At 39.4% G+C, this 21,373-nt stretch overlaps 1 protein-coding gene across 1 annotated transcript in view; it reads right to left on the reverse strand.

Annotated features, from left to right (window-relative positions):
* Positions 1–975: 975 nt before the first annotated feature.
* The window catches only part of LOC132816198 (band 4.1-like protein 4B), a 373,493-nt gene continuing 353,095 nt past the window's right edge, over positions 976–21,373 (reverse strand). Inside the window, exons 24-26 of the mRNA XM_060825694.1 lie at positions 18,377–18,424; positions 9,005–9,465; positions 976–1,210 (exon numbers count right to left, since the gene is read on the reverse strand). Of these exons, the coding sequence (XP_060681677.1) occupies positions 1,141–1,210; positions 9,005–9,465; positions 18,377–18,424 (579 nt within the window). The 3' untranslated portion in view covers positions 976–1,140. The remainder of the gene's footprint in view (positions 1,211–9,004; positions 9,466–18,376; positions 18,425–21,373) is intronic.

The raw sequence follows: 21,373 nt of genomic DNA on the forward strand, positions 1-21,373 counted from the left end.
AAAGAAAATCTTGGGAGTTTCTACAAACCAGAACAGGCCAAGCACGTTTTACTATTAGAAATAGAGCTGTATAGTAAGACTAAACAGTTTTGCATCAACATGGTCGTGTTTGTTTAACCTAACAGTAAGTTAGAACACTAACAATATTTAAGTTTAAAAACTTAAGTTCACGTTCCAAAAAATATTTTTATATAATTTTTTGTTCCAATTATTTACCATTTTACACAAAACTCATGTTGAACATTAGCGATAAAAATGATGGACATTAACTATACAGGAATCTATTGTTTGGCAAAAATGTCTAGTTTTACAGTAAATATTAACCTACTTGATTCAATTCCACCAAATTATTTCAAAACATTGTAGGTTTAATTTTATACAAGGCTCTTTGTCAACTCTCCTTTCAAAACAGGTTCACTCGTATTTTACTAAGAATTTCTTTCATTTATCTGTCTGCAGGATGGGCCCAAAATCTCACTCATGTGCTCTATCATTCCACAAATTGCATCTTAGGCACAAACATTTCACTAAGGTCTTGTCTTAATTTAAAATATACCTAGATGTGGGAGTATATTGTGAAGACATGCAACTTTGTTCAATAAATTTGAATTTTGGTATTAAGGTGGCCGCAGAGCTTTTATTTTAAAAATACTGATAGACCTATTGTAAGTTTACTCTTTCAGATAAAACTAGACCAGCAAAATGTAATGGCTCAGAATTAGCTCTGTTGTACAAAATGACTTTTCCATAGTCCTATCAAAATATTCTCCAACGCATAGTGCAAATATATACAGATTTTGATTTCTTATATTTAAAGAAAGCTGTGTACAGCACTTCTTGTGAATGGCCTTTTCAATAAAGCAAACCTTCCACATTTTTGCATTGGTGACATGTGTTACAGAGGCAGTATCAGAAAATAAGTTTGTGTTGACCTTTGTAAAGCATCTCTTTCCTGATTAAAGCAGGAGAGTAATGTAAACATCCAGTTCAATATGACAAAAAATGTTCTTATGAATCACAATGAAGTTTAACAGACTGCAAACATTGAAGCTGCTTTGTCTGACATCCAAGGAATGTAAACAGACAAAAGGCACACAGAGGCCTTGGTCCAATTCTCGCTAGTCGATCCAAGCTGCGCTTTCACAGTTCTGTCATCAAAAGACGTTTCATTATCTTCTCTCGATCCAGTTCACGTCTCACATTATCAGCACTGTAAATAATGAAAATTTAATTTGTCACACAACACACTCCTCCAACATTACTAAGAAGTTATGTAATACAATAGCTGTATATAGCAGAAAGTGAGAACTGCAGATGCTGGAGATCAGAGTTGAGAATGTGGTGCTGGAAAAGCACAGAAGGTCAGGCAGCCTCCAAGGGGCAGGAGAATCTCCTGCTCCTCAGATGTTGCCTGACTAATTACTGTACATATTAGAGTCATAAAGTTATAGAGACGTACAACACAGAAATTGACCACTTGGTCCAATTGGATATGCTGATCAGATATCCTAAATTAATCTGGTCCCATTTGCCAGCATTTGGCCCATATCCCTTTAAACCCTTCATATTCAGATACCCATCCAAACGTTTTTCAAATGTAATTGTACCAGCCTCCACCACTTCCTCTGGCAGCTCATTCCATATGCAGACCACCCTCTGTGTGAAAAAGTCACCCCCAGGTCCCTTTTTAATCTTTTCCCTTCTTGCCTTAAACCTGTGCCCTCTAGTTTTGGACTCCCCTAAGCTGGCAAAAAGACCTTGGGCTATTCAACTTATTCATGCCCCTTGTGATTTTATAAACCCCATATGGGATCACCCCTTGGCCTCTGATGCTTCAGGGAAAGTTGCCCCACCCTATTCAGCCTCTCCCTGTAGCTGAAACCTTCCAACCCTGGGCAACATCCTTGTAAATCTTTTCGGAACCCTTTCGAGTTTCACAACATCCTATAACAAGTAGACCAGAATTGCATACAGTATTTGAAAAGTACTGTACAGCCGCAACATGACCTCCCAACTCCTATACTCAATGCACTGACCAATAAAGCAAGGCACACCAAACGCCTTCTTCACTGTCCTATCTAGCTGTGACTCCACTTCAAGGAACTATGTACCTGCATCCAAGGTCTCTTTGTTCAGCAACACGTCATTAAGTGTATGAATCTGTCCTGATTTGCCTTTCCAAAATGCAGCACATCATATTTATCTAAATTAACCTCCATCTGCCACTCCTCCGCTCATTGGCCCATCTGATCAAGATCCCGTTGTACTCGGAGGTAACATTCTTCACTGTCCACTACACCTCCAATTTTGGTGTTGTCTGCAAATTTACTAACCACACCTTTATGTTATCAATAATAATTATTGCTTTATTGGTCCATTGCTTCTTAACTTGCACAAGCTGAATTTTCTACTACTTTTGTGATGACGAGTTTAAGAAATTTGAGTGCTTTTCAGTCCATTTCAACATTGATTTAAGATTAGGAAAGTGTAGTTTCGAAATTTAGGCTCATTAAGGTGTGGTACATTATTATATGAAATTGAATCCTTTCCATTTGTAAACCTAGTTCAACATCTTGTACAGCTTCCTCGACCCAATGTTATGTCTTAGCAGTAGCTTTGACTACCAATTACTCATACACTACTGTGATAATCAGTGGACACCATATAGTTACTTGAACATTGTGCTTGCATCATATTTTAAACAAATATTTAAATGTAAATGAATTGTGTTTAGTACAAAACATTTGTTATTTAAAAACATTACTCCCATTTATTCTATTAACAGAGAGATATTGATAGATTAATTGGGCAAAATGTGAAGTTTTTCATTTTGGAAGGGAGAACAAAAGAATAGAACATAATTTAAATGGAGAAAAATTACAGAAAGCTGCAACATATAGGGACTTGCGCATATTTCTACATGAAACACAGCAAGCTAGCACAAGTAAAAGCAGGTAATCAGGAAGGCTAATGGAATGCTGGCCTTTATTTCAAGAGGGTTGGAGTAAAGGCGTAGGGAAGTCTTACAGCAACTCTATAGGTGCTGCTGAGACTTCATGTGGAGGACTGTCAGTGGTTTTGGACCCCTTATTTAAGGAAAGATGTCATTTTATTGGAGGGAATTCAGAAAGTATGATCCCTGGTGTGCAGGGATTGTCTTACAAGCAAAGATTGAACAGGTTGGGATTCTATTCATTGGAGTTCAGAAGAATGAGAGGTGATCTCATTGAAACATGAAGGATTCTTAATGGGCTTGACAGGGGGAATGCTGAGAGGACTTTTTCCCTCATGTGAAAGTCTAGGACCTGAGGGCATAGTCTCAGAATAAATTTAAGACTATCATAAGGAGGAATTTCTTCTCTTAGATGGCGAAAGTCTTTGGAACTCTTTACCACACAGAGTTGTGGGGGTACAGCCCTTGTCTATATTTAAGGCTAAGATTGATAGATTCTCAATCAGTAAGGGAGTCAAGGATAATGGGGAAGAGGCAGGAAAGTTGGACGTGATGTATGTTGGATCAGCTATGAATCTATTGAATGGTGGAGGGGGCTCAATGGGCCAAATGACCTACTCCTGTTCCTATTTCTTACAGTTTTATTCCTTTTGGGCAGGACCACTTTACCTGAGCATCAAGGTCTGTGCTTCTGATTTCCTCAACGTATTGGTGTCTATTATTGAAGGCAATGAGGTATCACAGGAGTGAGAGGAACAGCTCCCAACATCTGATTAGTGCATGGGGTTGTCACTCTGTGCATGGGGCTGATAAGTTTGCCATGTTTGTCTTTTACCCCTTTGCTGGGCTGAGCCAGTCAGATCTCCTGCCACTGCTGCAGCGGGTTATCAGGGCCGCACTGGAGAAGAGTTTGTGACCATAATGAATTGGGGAGCTGCAGAATGCAGAGAGGTCCCTTGTTGGAACTGAATCCAGGGCAGAGCATTTCAGCTCACCACTTCACCTGAATCCCACATGGTGGGGGGCAGCTGCTGTTATTGGCGACCTCAGCAAAACAGGCACATGTGAGAAGCAGCTGGACAATGATTGGCTGGATAGATGCCAGTGGGGAGTGAAGAGACCTTGGGGCAGCTTCACCAATCACTTGCTGTCTGCATGCCTACTATATCATAGGAAATATGGCATGTATGAGTAAACAATTCAGCTGAAAAAGTAGGAACCAGTTGCTTTAGATCACTAAAGCTACAGGAAAGAAATAAATGTCACACACACCATGGAGAAACAGCCATACAGAAATGCACAAGGAAATTGGTGGAGTAAAAAATCTGCAGGTTGAAGTGGTACTAAGATGAGAGAACAGTTAGTAGGATACCAAAATAATAAAGTAGAAAAGTTAGCATCAAACGGGGATATAAATAAATTAAGATGCATCCATTGCAATAAAACTAGGTATACCAAAGCCAATTGCTTGAAGTTAAGTGGGAGACTGGTTGCAGTAGTAGAATGTCTAAAATATCTTCAGAAAATGAGCCAACAGCATTGGAAATAGGTAATAAACTGTAGCAGTAGTACTGGTAGAACATGTTTCCACAGAATGTACCATGAAGGTAAAGATGGCTCAGAACAATCATGAAAATTCATCTTTGTATTTTGACAAGGAGAATTAGATCTCTGAGGCGCTGAATATTCTATTTCAAAAGTGGATTTATTTCTTTACGCACTGAATAAAGGAGGTAAACCAATAAAGTTACTGATGCTTGAAAAGTCAGTCACTGATACTGGCCAATGACACTATTTGTCTTTAAGGCAAGCCGGACTAAGGAAGAAGTCTTTGAAATAAAGAGATGATTTGGAAATTCAGTTATCAGATGCAATTTTTGAAAATTTCACCGGAAGGGAGGAAGGTAAAGAGAACGGGGCTGATATGTTTAACCTATCCTCTTTAATAGAAATGCAAGAAATTGATTTTCAATTGAAAGAGTCATACTCAACAGCTTACTCAGGAATTACATTAGACACTATTCACAACTATTATTAATTGGAAGACAAAGTACAAATGAGGAAAAGGAAATCACATCAAATACCAGACAATGAGGAATGGACAGTGGTTGATCAGGTGGTAGTTCCATTTGAGTTTTGTAATGAAATTTTACAGTGGTTCACGAAATTCCAATTCACTCAGGATTAGGAAAGTGCAAGTTAAAATATTATAACATTTTTATTGTCCATAGTTACATAACGATGGGGCCAAATTGTGCCAGCGTGCCATATGACAGGGAGTAATGAAATTAAATTTGTGCCTTCAGTTCCAATATCAGTTTTTGAAGAACAGTATCTGGCAGGGTCTTAATAGATTGCGTAGGACCACTAACTCAGTTTCTTTTATCAATAATGGATGTTTCCACAAGATTTCCTGAAGGATACATCAGGAAAAATTACAACAAAAGTGGTAGTGGAAAAGTTTTTTTTTAAACAAACTATGATTTACCTGAAGAAATAAAATTTGAACCTTTGTTTGATTGTATGTTGCAAATCCTTTTTCAGCCTTGAATAAATGTAATGACCCAGTTTCAACAACACCCTGTAGTGCACAATTCTACAAATTCACTACCCTAGAGATGAAATTCTTTCTCCTCTCTGTTGTAACTGGGCAACCTGTTAACTTTGAGATTATGCCCCAGGCATTCCCATAAGGGAAAGCAACCTTTCTGCATTGACTCAGTCAAGTCCTCTAAGAATCCTGTTCATTTTAAAAACTGCCTCTCATTCTTCTAAACCCCAATGAGCACAGGCCCAACCTATTCAACTTTTCTTATAAGAGAAACTCTTCATGTTGGGGAATAATCAAGCGCACCTTCTCAAGCCTGTCTCCAATACTTGTGTATCTTTCTATCAAGAAGGGGACTAAAACTGTTCATGCTATTCCAGGTGTGGTCTAACTAGTGCTTTCTATAGTCTTAGCAAGAATTCCTAATATTTATGGTTTATTCCTTTTGAAATAAATGCCAATAGTCCACCTGCCTTCTCTATGACTTGCTGAACTTATATGTTAGTTTTTTTTGTGACTTAAGCAGGAGAATTCCCAAATCTCTTGTGCCGTGGCTGTCTGTAGTTTTCTCTACTTAAATAAAATTCAGCTTCTCTAGATTTCCTGCCAAACCACATAACCTAATCCTCTCTTTAATAATTAACTCCTTAATTACAGAGCTGCCCAATATCTTCTCCTAGATTCCTGCCCTTCCAAAATTGCAAATACCTTTGAATATTTAGGTCCCAGCCTTGGACACATGGCAGTCAAGTTTCTGAAATGTCTGTCAAGTCTTCCATATTCATTTCTACTTGTGCTATCAATTAATCCAACTTGTTATGAATGCTTTACTCGCTTAGATAAAGAATATTCTTGCAAATTCTGACCTTAACTGCTGGTGCATTAAATTCATATCCTCTATCCATTCCTGCTACATTCATTACTGTCATTGGTTATCATTACCAATGTTGGTATCCTGCTATATTACCTAACCCATTTGATTGATTTAGTCTCTTCTCCCCACAGGTATGGAGATCCCTTAATCCGATTAAATCTATCTCCACCATCCTAATTATACAAGTTGTCTAAATCACGACCCCAGCAAGAGTTAAATGAAGGTTGCTCCAATGGTACACCCCACACTTTCCCCAATACTAATACCAGTGCCCCATGAATCAAGGCAGATAATTCAGCTGTATGATCGACTGACTCTTTACGAACCTGCAGTCATGGAATAGATTGGAGATCAGGAGTTAAAACCTGAGCAGCATAGTTCAAAAAGTGTAATGAAAGGTCAGCATCATAATAACAAGCTGGTATTTGATTTTAAAGAAGAATAAAGGAAGAACTGAATCCAGAAGGATTATCAGAAATGTTGTTCTTGACAAAGTATACCAAACTGACAAGTACTGAATGATCATTTAGTAGTGTAGAACTTGAGTATTGTTGAAAAAAGAAGCATGCTCTTTAAGGTATTCATTTTACATTCATGAAGTAATGCCTCAATCATGGCAATGCCTCAACAGAGTCAACTTGCTTGGTGTGAATTTAAACTCGGGGCAATAATTGTTTCCTAGTTCATTCTCCAAGACGAAAGCTCTACCAGAATCCACTGACAATAATCAATTAGCACAGTATTCTCATGCAGTGTATATTGTTGTTCACATTGAAATTTGATATTTTTATGATCCTGTCCTGTTTTATATAATTTTGTCATCATGGATATGGAAAAGATGTGAAATATGCTCAAATATAAAAAGGAGACTTGCTTCAACAAATCAAGGAAATTGAAGCTGTCAATTGTAAATTAACCTTCTTTCAACAGATACTTGGAATTGCATGAGCCCACCAAGACTGAAGTTTAAATATTATTATCCCAAAAGATTGGCTGTGAGTGGTTAAGCTGTATAATGTTGCCAAGGTATTCAGCTTAATGGTGAAATGTGACAACAGATAGAGGATAATACTTACATGAACATATTTGCTGGATAAAGTTTCTACAATATTATATTTTGATCAGTGGCACATGGTTTTACAAGTTTGCTTTGGATTGGCTTCTTCAATTAAGACTGTAATCATGTGGAGAGGGTGTTGTAAAGCATCTGCACATGACATGGATTGTTGGGTCTGTTGTGTAGATTTCAAGTTGCCTACTAAATATGTCTAGTCAATGTTGTTTTAAGTTCATTTGTTGCAGTAAAAGACTTAGAATTGGAAATCTTGTGTAATTTCTTTGAATTGGTCACTAGGAATCCAAATTTAAGTGATATCTGGCCTACAGGGATCACATTGTGAGAAACATCTTTTCTACATTTACCCATCATATTTTTAAAGACTTCTACAAAATCAATTTTAGATCTTCTCTGTCTTAAAGAAAAGGACTTCAGCTACAAGGCTGATGGATACCAAACAAGCTTTACAATTTGAAAGCACAATTTTAAAATATAATATTTTTAATTTGTTTAAGTTTCTATAATTTATTATTCTTTCATGGACATTAATTATATGGTCTATGAAGGAATCCTGTTTGGGGTTCCTTATTCTATCGGCAATTTTCTTTTTGGCCTTGTGCTAAATTTAAATATTTTGTCGTCCTGCCATTTTGTGATGTAAATGTGATGTAAGTAATTATTTACACAGCTGTATTTTAGGTAGCATGCAATAGTATTTTCTTCAAGACAAGTGGGCTTTCTTTATTTTGTATTGTTTGACTAGGTTACAGTTAAGTTTTAACAACATTATATTCTTCACCAAGCGTGATTATATCATCTAATAGGATTTACTAAGATATATAATTTATTAGAATACAATATACGAATAGTCTTGCAAATTTGCCCCTTCATTTATTTATCCAGTATTTCTCTCAGATGCTGTCAGACCGGCCAAGTATTTCCAGTATCTTCTGCATTTATTTTATGAAGATTTATCTTGTAAATTCAGTGAGATGATGACAAAGTACATAACTCAAGTATTGATATTTTGCATTCCACCATCTTCAACAGAGACTCAAGCTCCTAGTTACATGGAGTTAAGCTGCTTGCAGGTATGAAAACCAGGATGGATCATGCTGTTTAGCTTAGGGAACTGTAAGGATTGAGGCAAGACAGTACTACAAGTTTTTTAACAGTGAATTGAAGGATACGTATTGTGGTTACTTGAACTGCATGCAATTCCTATGAATTGATAGTGTTAAGAGGGAAATTATTTACTTTTGGGAACACAGCATCCTTGAGCAATAAACATAGCATAAAATCAGTGACTCCAATGCAAACGTTGTGCAATTTATTTGTTCATACCAACATAATATAAATATATTTTTTGCTTAGCCATTTACTGATATATTAATCTTAACTTTAAAATTTTGGGGGATTTTCTGTGCTCTATCCTGCCACCAATGGCATTAAAAAACTTTAGCAGATCATGTGTTTAATAACTGTTATTCATCACATTTTTTTTTGACATTTGCTTCTTGTCCTTTTCAAGATGAGACAATAGTTCATTAAAGAATCATTATGCTCCCTTACCTGTCTGTTGGAGATGCAGTATGTTGAACTGGTGGGAGTGGGTCACTCAGATACCTAATTGCATGCAAAGGCATTGCTGATGATGAAACTCCTGGATCAGTTAGATGTCTAGCTGCATGCAAAGGTGTTACTGATGACTTTCCTGGATCACTTGGAAATCTAATTGCGTGCAATGGCATTACTGATGGTGATACTTCTGGATCAGTCCGGGGTCTATTGGCATGCAAAGGCAATACTGATGAAGGCTTTCCTGGATCATTCAGGTGCCTCATGGCATGCACAGTTGTTACTGATGATTTTCCTGGATTAGTCAGAGGCCTAGTTGCATGTATAAATGTCACTGATGAAGATTTTGGTAAATCATTTGGAGCTCGACCCACATGCAAAGGCATTACTGGTGAGGGTTTTCCTGGAGATGGTGGAAAATCATAACACTGCAATAGGCTATCTGCTAACTCAACCTGAAAATAAAAGACAAGAACTGTAAGAAAGCACAATATAACTAACCAACTTTTTTAAAAAAACACAGTACAGCGAAATCTCCATTATTCATTTTTACTAAGAGGATACCTCAGGTGGAAAATTGACATTTTAGTCCTTAACTTGCACAATCACAAGAAATTGTCCTATTTACCCCCATCAGAACTCTCCATAATTTATAATCTTCACTGTGGAAGTTCCTGTATTTCAAACGTCTCGTTGTAAGTAATAGGATGATGCTAAAATGGGAAACTAACAGAATAATTTGCAAACTGCAATCCATGGACTGCCTGGATGTGGTAAAGATGCAACAACACTTCTGGGAATAACGAGCAGTGGTATTAGCCAGGAAACTGTTTTCCAGATTTTCATTGCCAATACTGTAACTGCCTTGCGATCAATCCCACCACCAAATAAAGAATTAAAACAAAAATAAAAGAACTCCTCCACACCCTGGAATCTTGCAGGAACATCACTTTGGATCATATGCTGATAATATCCAGTTTTAGGACATATGTTAGAAATCCCTTTAAGAGTTGATGTGTTTCACTTTGAGCCATGGCATTATAACTACAACCAATTTGACATGTTTGGATATATTGTCTCAAGGACTGACAACGGAAATAATGGCAACATCTTTTGCGAGATGAACAACTAATGCTCAAATTAGAACAATACTAAAATTCTGTCCAATATGACATTGTCAGGAAAAGGACTTTCCTCTTATCAAGGTTAAATGGAAAAATAATTTAGAACTAAGTTGAGCTAAAATCTTTGTTGATAATGGAAACAGAAAAAGCTGGTGCAAGAGACAACACATTAGAGTCAAAGAGATGTACAGCAGGGAAACAGACCCTTCCGTCCAACTTGTCCATGCCGACCAGATATCCCAACCCAATCTAGTCCCACCTGCCAGCACCTGGCCTATATCCCTCCAAACCCTTCCTGTTCATATACCCATCCAGCTGCCTTTTAAATGTTGTATTTGTACCAGCCTCCACCACTTCCTCTGGCAGCTCATTCCATACACATACAACCCTCTGCATGAAAAAGGTGCCCCTTAGGTCTTTTTTATATCTTTCCCCTCTCACCCAAAACTTATGCCTTCTAGTTCTGGACTCCCCCACACCGGGGAAAAGACACCATTTGGTTGATGATCTTGTTTAGGATACGACCAGATCATGGATTAATCTTTAGGATTGTTCTGCAACAGAGTGCCAGACTGTACATCCAGACCTAAAGCTTGCTGATAGTTTGTATAGCAGACATATCATAATGTCAATTAATGTGCATTTCTGTTTGACACCAATTCTGCCATTTTGACGCTCTACTCTCTACCCTATTCCCTTTCTTAACCTTAAAGCTGAACATAACATTAAGCATTTTGAAACATAACAAGCTACTTGCTAGTTTATTTCTTTGTGCAATTGTTACAATTCTACCTGCCTTTAATACTTTAATTTTTTTTTAAAGATTTCAGTGATGCACACAGACTGATCTGGAATACTTGATTATTCAGATTTAAGGACTTCTGTATTTATCAGTGACATGGATGATTTGGTAGGTTTTCTCCTCTCTTGGCATTCAGCTCAACTGAGAGAGTAGATGCCACGCAAAGCAAAACAATCTGCCAGAAGGGGGAACAGGAGAACAGATTATACTCAGCAGGAGGTCAAGTCTACAAAGGATGTTTAGGGAGCAACTTTCCAACTTAGAGATGATTAGCAATTTAGAGATGATGAATATTTTGGGCACTTGTCATTGAAATCTGCCACCAGCCTTTGCTACAACCTCATCGCAGGAAAGGACTGCATTGCTGGAAGATGTCAAGGTGATTATGGCTTTGAATTACAATGCATCTGAATGTTTTCAGTCTGCTATTGTAGATGTAAGCAAACTTTTGAAGGAAAAATGAACACCTTCATCTTCTATTGGCATGCCAGAAAGAAGGCTACATTTCAAAACCTTCTTGCTCTACAGCTTCCCTCTGACAACCCTCCTACTTGCACTTCCCTCTCTTTACTTTTCCTCTCACTTCTTATTTTCTGCCTCTCCTGATCTGCCCACTCCCCTATCCCAACACATTCACTCACCACGTGTGTCTCTTGACACTCCTTCCTGAGTGAAATGGTAAGTGGGAAGCATGAACAGGTAGGAAGAACGGGAAGCAGGGGTAGGAGGGCCAGCAGAGGAGAAACAGTGAATTGCCTTTAACAAGTCAGATTGTGCTCAATAAGAAGAAAGTCAAGGTGCATCTTTCAGGAACATGCCAAATTTCAAAGAGTCAGAATGATCTTTATTTAGAATATTCTGAAACACAGTAACATTGAATCCAATCTGACTGTTTTTTCTGAACTTTGAAGAGTCATATTGAATTGGAAATGTTAACTTTTGTTTTCTCCACAGATGTTGCCATATCTGCTGAATTTCTCCAATGGTTGTTTCTTTTTCATAGGTCTAGCATCTGCAGAAATTTGCTTTACTCTCTGTTAGTTGATATTGTTAATGATCCTTTCTGTTCAGCTCCTGTCACTGTTTCTCTCAAATCTGCTGTCAACATGCTCTCAAAAAATCCAATCCTTGATCTTGAAAGAAGACATTTAGAGTCACACAGTCATGCACCAAGTATTTAGTGGGAAAAAGAATTGAGGCTCAGTAAGCTCCAGCATGAAGTATTGTGGAAATTTGGGAGTTTTATGTCCAAAATAATATGAGTTAACAGCAGAACTTCAACTCCACATACCCCCCTGATGTGGTTCTGTTCGCCAAGCTGGGAGTTTTTGTTGCAAACGTTTCGTCCCTTTTCTAGGTGACATCCTCAGTGCTTGGGAGCCTCCTGTGAAGCGCTTCTGTGATGTTTCCTCTGGCATTTATAGTGGCTTGTCTCTGCCGCTTCCGGTTGTCAGTTGCTGTCCGCTGCAGTGGTTGGTATATTGGGTCCAGGTCGATGTATTTGTTGATAGAATCTGTGGATGAGTGCCATGCCTCTAGGAATTCCCTGGCTGTTCTCTGTTTGGCTTGCCTATAATAGTAGTGTTGTCCCAGTCGAATTCATGTTGTTTGTCATCTGCGTGTGTGGCTACTAAGGATAGCTGGTTGTGTCGTTTCGTGGCTAGTTGGTGTTCATGGATGCGGGTTGTTAGCTGTCTTCCTGTTTGTCCTATGTAGTGTTTTGTGCAGTCCTTGCATGGGATTTTGGACACTACGTTGGTTTTGCTCATGCTGGGTATCGGGTCCTTTGTCCTGGTGAGTTGTTGTCTGAATTTGACTGGGACAACACTACTATTATAGCGCAAGCCAAACAGAGAACAGCCAGGGAATTCCTAGAGGCATGGCACTCATCCACAGATTCAATCAACAAACACATCGACCTGGACCCAATATACTGGCCACTGCAGCGGACAGCAAGAACTGACAACCGGAAGTGGCAGAGATAAGCCACTATAAATGCCAGAGGAAACATTACAGAAACGCTTCACAGGAGACTCCCAAGCACTGAGGATGTCACCTAGAAAGGGGACGAAACGTTTGCAACAAAAACGCCCAGCTGGGCGAACAGAACCACAACAACGAGCACCCGAGCTACAAATCTTCTCCCAAACTTTGAACCCCCACACCCCCCGCCCCCGATAACCTTTGACCAACTCCACCCCCCCCCCCCCCGCCGCCGACCTGGATAACTTTTCACCAAATCCAGACCTCCCATAGCTCCTCTCCCCCCACCCCCGACCCTGATAACATTTCATGAACTTCACATCTCCCCGGACCCTGATAACATTTCACCAAATCCACAATCCCCGCTGACCTGTTTAAACCTTCACCAAATCCACATCTCCCCCGATTCTGACAATCTTTCACGTACTCCAATCTCCCTGACCTTGATAATCTTTCACCAACTCCACATATCCCTGATCCTGACAACCTTTCACCAACTCCAATCAGATCAGCGATGATCGTGTTAAATGATGCACCAACTTTGAGAGGCTAAATGGCCACTTCTGTTCTTAACTTGTATGTTCAAAAAGAATAGTTCTATCTTACTTAATGTGAATCTATCTCTGCCTTAAAAATACTCAAGAACTCTGCTTCCGCCACCTTCTGAGGACGAGAGTTCTGAAAAGTCATTATCCTCCGGGAAATAAATTATTCCCCACCTCTGTCTTAATTGGGAGGACCGTCATTTCTAAACAGTGAATACTAGATTCTTCACAAGATGAAATATTCATTGACTATATCAACCCTCTCGGAAACTTTTGTTTCAATCAATTTAGCTCTTATTCTTCTAAACATCAGAGGATATAAGCCTGGCCTGTCCAAACTATTGGCAATGGGTATTAGTCTAGTAAACTTCTCTGAACTTCTTCTCATGGATTCACATCCTTGCTTAAGTAAGAGATGAGTGCTGTATATAATACTGAATGGAATGTATTGTTATAAAGCATATCTAACAGTGTACTCCAGAGGCTCTCTCACCCGTGTTCTATATAACTGAAACATAATCTCCTTACATTGCATAGAGTCCGCTTCAACAATTAGGTTGGGATCAATTCCCGCTAAATCATGTCACCAAGGCCGAAGACAGAACTTTAAACTAAAAGTGTAGATAGGTAACAGGAAATGTAAAAATCTCAAGAATGAAGTCAAGCCATTAAAACAGTACTGTGGTTTGGGTAAAGAAAAACAGAGTGGGCCTGGAAATGGCATTGAGTTTAATAGCAATAGAGCGTCAGATAATAAAGTTCATGTAAGCATAGTTCTCAATATTAAAATTAAAAGTTCTTTATCTGAATGTATGAAGTATACATAATGAAGCAGATGAACTAGTGGCATTAACAGAGATAAATAGTTTATATTTAATAACTATAAATATAAATAGGCATAGGGACTGTGCTTTTGAAAAAGGTTGCTATCTAGATGGGAGATGGGTTGGTGATCAATTTGGTGACACTAGCTTCTGTGTTTTGAAAGAGGACAGCTCAGAGTTGGCAAAGATCAAGTATCAAATTTTGAATAATTAGAACTAATTGAGATATCTAGTAGCACCCTGTTCTTGTATTGACAGGAGTTTTCAGTCAACAATCTGGGTGGTCCACATTGGGTTGAACTTAAGTTTTTACCAAAGAACTGAACCCTGGGGGAGGGGGACAAGCAATGCTCCCTCTTCAGTTAGCTAAAAAAGCTGAAAACTAAAGGTGCTGAATCAGAGACAGCTATTTTAACAGCTGGTTTCAAATGGTAAGTACATAATGTATGAGGTTAGAATACCGGGAGGGTTAAGGCATCAAGTGAGGTGAAGTAGGATGCCAGGTGGGAAGGATGCCATGTGCGTAAATGTAAGATGTCAGGTGGTTAGAATGCCAAGTTGGGTAAGGGATTGGGTGCCAGATGGGATAGTGCCAAGTTGTAGAACACTAGGTGGGGGGGGATGCCTTGAGCGTTGGGCATAGTTTGCCAGGGGTAGAGTGCTAGATGGGTTGGATGCCTAAACGCAAGGTAGCCAGATTAAGCAATACAGTGTTTAAGATTAGCTTATAGGAAATATTGGGTCCAGGGAGGGTGGGGGTCAGGGAGAATAGACAAAGATCTGGAGATGCACGGGGGGTAGGTGGGTGTAAGCTGTGGCACTAGCTCATTATTCCTGGCGGCATGGCTTCCTTTGGCTGTCTGCTGAAAGAAAGAATGGCACTCCTTCCCACCACACTGTCCACCAACACCTCCAGGTCTCTGTCCACAAACTGGGGAGCTAACTTATTTCGTTAGTCCATTTTTCAATGACAATTGTTGAGTACCAGAGTAGAAGGACCAGCTCTCGGCTTGCAGCATTCGAATTGGTGTTTAGTTGGACTTTAAATACCATGAATATTGTAAGTTCCCAGCAGTGGTGAGCGTATCTGCCATGTAATTCCACAAGAGGGCACCATAGAGCCCAGTTGCATAATTAACAAATGAGGAGTAGAAGATAACATGAGAAAAGCCATCCCATGCCAGGTGGATTGCACGTAAAGGATCTCAGTTGACAAAACCATTGAACTGAAAATAGAAAAAAAATGCCAATTGTGTCAAAGACCAGACACCAGCCTTTAGGAAAACGGTGGCACACTGGTTAGCACTGCTGCCTCAAAGCACCAAAGACCTAGGTTCAATTCCCACCTCAGGCAACTGTCTGTGTGGAGTTTGCACATTCTCCCCATGTCTGCGTGGATTTCTTCCGGGTGCTCCGGTTTCCTCCCACAGTCCAAAGATGTGCAGGTCAGGTGAATTGGCCATGCTAAATTGCTCGTAGTGTTAGGTGAAGCGGTAAATGTAGGGGAATGGGTCTGGGTGGGTTGCTCTTTGGAGGGTTGGTGTGGACTTGTTGGGCCGAAGGGCCTGTTTCCACACTAAGTAATCTAATCTAACAAAGTGTAGGTATGGGGGAGTGCAGAAAAGATTCACAAGAATGGTTTCAGAGAAGAGAAATGAGATAAGGATGAGGAGATTGTAAGCTTTTCAACTCGGAGGAGGTTAAGGGGAAATTTGATAGTAATATTCAAGATTATGAGTGGACTCCATGAGGGGGTTGCCAGACACTATTCCCATTGGTAGAAGAATCAAGAACCAGAGGTTACCAATTTATGATAAATGGGAAAAGATTGTAAGGAAAAAATGTTAATGTAGTTAGTGGTGCAATCTGGAATGCACTGCCTGACAGTGTGATGGAGGTAGATTAAACCATAACTTTTGTAATTTGCCTTTAAAAGCTAACAATTATAGGGAAAAGGAGGGAAAGCAGAACCAGGATTAGCTGAATGAGAGCCAGCATGGACATGATTAGCTGAATGGCCGCCACCTTTTGTACTGGAACCACTCTGATTTCATGATACCTCTGTCCTTGCAAATGACCTGTACCTGGTTTTTGAGCTGCCAACAACCTTTAACAGAGTTGACCATCTTTCTCCAATATCTCCACTAGCATTCAGCTGGGTATGAACGAACAAATTTATTTATTGTCACTTGCATTTTAGTGACTAATACAATAAAATACAGTGAAAAGCTTCAACAATTGCCAGTGGTGCCATTTTGAATATTTTAAAAATAAAATGGATAAAAGATATAACTGAAAGAGTCCTGAGCCAGCTCACCAATAGCACCTGCACCACCACCCCTCCTCCACCACCTCGCTGCTGCCTGCAATGGACCCACAAGCATAGGAGTCGCCAGTCTTTAGGTGCCATCTCTTCGCCGCTAGGCCTACTGCGCTGATGTCGATACCGCGTTGCATGCTGAAAACACACTCGCCCTGCAACCAGGAGTCCCCTGTTTGCTGCCAGACCGGGCTGCCACCGCCATCTCATTGCTCTGGCCCTGCTCCAAGATGTTGCATTATGGTGCCACCATCTTGAAAGGTCCGCTGCTACCATTACCTCAGATCGCTGGAGGAGCTTTGTTGCCACAGCTGCCAACAGCCCTGAACATGGGAGAACATTCCTGCTGCCGCCATCCCTCCAGTTGCCATGAGGAGCCATGTCCATCGACATCTCTGACTACCAGGAGCAGCTGCCATCCACCACACTGATTTTGCCAACTAACCAACTGCAACAGGCTCCAAAGGTGAGAAAAACGAAAGAAAAATTGAGAGGAAAAAGTAAAAAGAAAGAAAAGAAAGCATGGGAGAGCAGATGTGCTCCAGGCAAAAGCCCACATACAGCCTTGATACACTGTTGCCCTCTTGATCCGTTCATAGCCACAGAATCACCTGCAATGGTTTGTCTTCCTGCGTTATCACCATTATGTATCATGTTCCTGAGGATCATTTCTTGATCTGCTGCTATTTTTCACTTATAGGCTGCTCCTTGTTAATATCATCCTAAAAAGCAGTGTCAATTTCCACACTTAGCTCAATAACATTCAGCTCTAACCCACCAGCACGTCCTTTGATCCATCCACCATCTCTGAGTAATAATGCTACTAACGAACACCCATTACAGTTTGAGCAGAATTTCTTCTAACCAAATATTGAGAAGACCAAAGCTGTTGTTTTCATTCACTCGTACAAATTTTGTTCCCTAGCCACTCTGAAGACACCTTCATAAACTTGGTAGCACAATGGACCCCAACATGAGCATCTGATCATACATTTGCAGGACTTCTATGACCACCTGTTTTCACATCCTAAACATCACCCAATCTGTCTCTTCCTCAGTTCATCAGCTGCTGCGAATCACTGACCACAGATCTGCAGAGTGGTTTTTCTCAAGGTCCGGTACACCACCCATCTTTGTGGAGATAAATAGGCTAGGCACAAACTTTAAGTCTTTTTTTCGGATATTCCTGAGTTTGCCTTTCACGACCCTATACAGCCCATTTTTATGTGCATTCCTTGGACTGTTCTTGGGGATTTCTTCTACTTTCTATAGTTTAATAATCTAAACAGACATTTTAACAGCTCTTAAAAGCTATGGGCAAAAACGGATTCTCTCAACTTCGCTGTCTGTTTCACCCCACACATGCTCTCTCTCACCACCATTCTTACTTCTACCTTATATTTTGCCTTTTGTAAGTCCACTTCAGCTCAGCACTGCAGTTAATTTTTCATGGTATGCAACTATATGAAAAATTAACTAATAACAAACAAAACCCAATGGTACTAGCTCTATGCTGACAGAAATAATTTTGCCTTACAGAAATATACTTACAGATTGCATGAATTATGTCGCTCAGAAATATCAGCATATTGAACTTTTCTGCAATTTACAAAGTGACACCCGAAAACACACACTAGAGCAGAAGCTTTGACTAAAGACAATAAAACATTTTTTATATATGTCAGCATGATATTCAATTCAATATTTGTCAACATTTATTGACTTCTTTTACCAAGTCTATAAAATCTTGTGATTGCAAGTTACTTACAGGAAATTGTGGGAGAGGTGAAAAAGGATGGGCTGGTACTGTCTTTATCTGCAAAATAATAGAAAACTCAAAAGACGTCAAAAGAATCAGCATTAACACTTTAGTTACAAATTCAAGATCATTCGTATGATGAATTTAAAACAACTGTATTGCAGGACATAAGTTGCACACAAATCTCTTTTCATTCCTGATGCATGCTTACAATTGAGATGGTGAGAAATGATGAATTAGTTGAGGCTTTAATATAAATATTGTATAATTTCATTATTTTTATTCTGCTATAATGCAATGTTGCTTGCTTTTAGATTGGGATAAATAGCTTAGTTCAGATCTATAAATGCCATTAGTGCTCAGCTTGATTTAGCAAGAACTGTAGTGCAAATTTCTCCCTTTGGACCAGTATTTAACAGATTTGTCAAACCATGCCTTGTAATGTGAGAAGTTCAGAACTCATCATAGAATCATACCTCAGAAAGAAAACCTTTAGCTAAACATGTCTCCACCATTTTGCTGAATTAACTCTCCAATTAATCCCACTCTCTTGCTTTAACTCTATTGTCCGACAAAATGTTCCTTTTCAAGTATTTAGCCAAGTCCCTCGTGAAAGTTAATATTGAACCATTTCTGTCACTTTCAGCAATGTATGCACAATATTGGGAGACTGCAAAATAGGAATCTAAAGCCACTGTGTATGAAAATAGATGCCGAATGGAATCTTAGGGGGCTTGAACGATGTGGCAGAATGATGTGAGAATTCCAGTGAAATCTATTTCGACATCAGCAATATCTAGCTGTATCGTTTAAGCAAATTCCAGGTATCAATAAGAGATTCTCGCTAGGCAGTAGTGAGCTGTCTAAAAGAAAGATTATTGTTTATTAATATTGTTATGGACTAGGCCAGACCACTCGAAACATTCTTAAGCAGGCAGCTCAGACCATAACTTTGCAATTTGTTTCGCTAAGTGTACAGTGAAAATTACCCAGAATAAGTTAGCTCAGTTGACTGCTAAGTTTTAAACCACACAAAAATGGATTAACAAAATTACATAATGAAGCACAAAGAACAGAATAAAGAACCCCTACAGAACTCAGTCTATCCAAACTAGACTTAAATATGCTGTTCCGAATATACAGAACAGTTCCAATAAGCAAACTCCCTTTATAAACCAGAATAAATGGAACACATGCTTGAAGTTGAAGGGCAGAAAGAGAGACAGAGTACACAGCTCCTTGCTGAACTCCCCATCAGCTAGAGAGCTGACCATTCCCCTTTCGTTACACAGGTTACTTCTAAAACATGACCACTTTGGCTTGAAGTCTCATCTGTTTACATATAAACAAAAGGCCTCTCAAAATCATTTTCATCTCTGTACCAAACCAGACTGATCGGAGCCTTGCCTGATTTATTACCCCTCTGAAAAAAATCACGACAGAGTATCCTTGAGAAAAGGAACAGCTTTTAGTAAAAAAGGGACTAGTTTTGTGATATCTCCCCCTTTTAAAAAAAGAACCATCAATACCAAAACATGGCTTCATTTTTAACCCTTCAAAACCCAGTTAGCAGTCTAAACACACACTTACACTATGCTAACTATGAACATGCAAGCATGCACAACAACATGCAAATTCAGGCCACGGCACATCTGCCACCGAACACCTCCGTATATCAGTCAAGTCTCGATAACAGATCCGCAATCATGTTTTCACGACTTGCCACATGCACAATTGTCAAATTGAATGGCTGCAACAACAAGCTCCATCTAAACAGTCCGGCATTTTTGTCCTTAAATTTTTCCACAAATGTCAACGGGTTGTGCTCAGTGTAGACGATTGTCTCAGATGCATTGCTAGTAATATAAACATTGAAATATTGTAGGGCCAACACCAAGCTTAAAGTCTGTTTCTCCACCGTTTAATATTTCTGTTGATGAACGTTCAGCTTCCTGGAAAAATATCCAATTGGTCTATCTATTCCCTCGTCATCCTCCTGCAGAAGCACCACACTGATCCCAAAACATGACATCGATAGCCGCCTTGAAAGTCTTCATGTAATCTGGTGTGGCTAATACTGGGGCAGTGGTTAACACAGTTTTTAGGCTGTCAAATGCCATTTGCAGTCTACCATCCACTGAAACTTCTTGCCCTTTTTTTTAAACAATTCAGTGAGTGGAGCAGCCACACTGCTAAAGTTCGGCACAAACTTTTGATAAAATCCACTCAACCCCAGGAACCGTAGTATTCTTTTTTGTTGATGGTGTGGGAAATTCCCCAATTACTTTCATTTTTGAATCTCATGGGGCCATTTGTCCATGTCCAATAACATAGTCCAGGGAGGTGACTTGGGCTTTGGCAAATTCACTTTTAGCTTGGTTTACCACCAAGCCTGCCTTCCGAAGTCGATCAAACAAGTCTGATAAATGCTGTAAATGCCCCTTCCATGAGTGACTACAAATCACCAGATCATCAATATACACCAGACAGCTGGGTAATCTGGCAATAACCTTATTAATCAGTCTCTGAAAAGTGTTTTTCATACCAAACAGCATGACTTTGAACTGATATAGTCCATTTGGTGTTATGAAAGCTGAGGTACTTGTTAGTAGCCTTTGAGCAAGTCCAACTTAGAAATGTAAGATGCTTGTCCCACTTTTTTGACAATCCTCCAACTGTGGAATTGGATATGCATCAGTCTTTGTAACGGCATTGACTTTGCATTAGTTCACACATGACTGTTAGGTACCATCTAGCTTTGGCACCATGACTATAGGTGAGCTCCAGTCACTTCGATTATGCCATCTTGGAGTATACGCTCTGTCTCCTTCTGAACCTGTGCCAGCTTTAGAGGGTTAAGGATGTTGCTTAATCGGAACAGCATTTCCCATATCTACATCATGCACAATGAGGTTAGTACATCCCAGTTTATTTCTGCATATCTCCTCATGTGATAGTAATTACTCTTTCAGGTCATTTCGATTTTCTTGTGGAAGGTAACTCAAT

This window comes from Hemiscyllium ocellatum, chromosome 5 (genome assembly GCF_020745735.1).
Source record: "Hemiscyllium ocellatum isolate sHemOce1 chromosome 5, sHemOce1.pat.X.cur, whole genome shotgun sequence".
Taxonomy (NCBI): Eukaryota; Metazoa; Chordata; class Chondrichthyes; order Orectolobiformes; family Hemiscylliidae; genus Hemiscyllium; species Hemiscyllium ocellatum.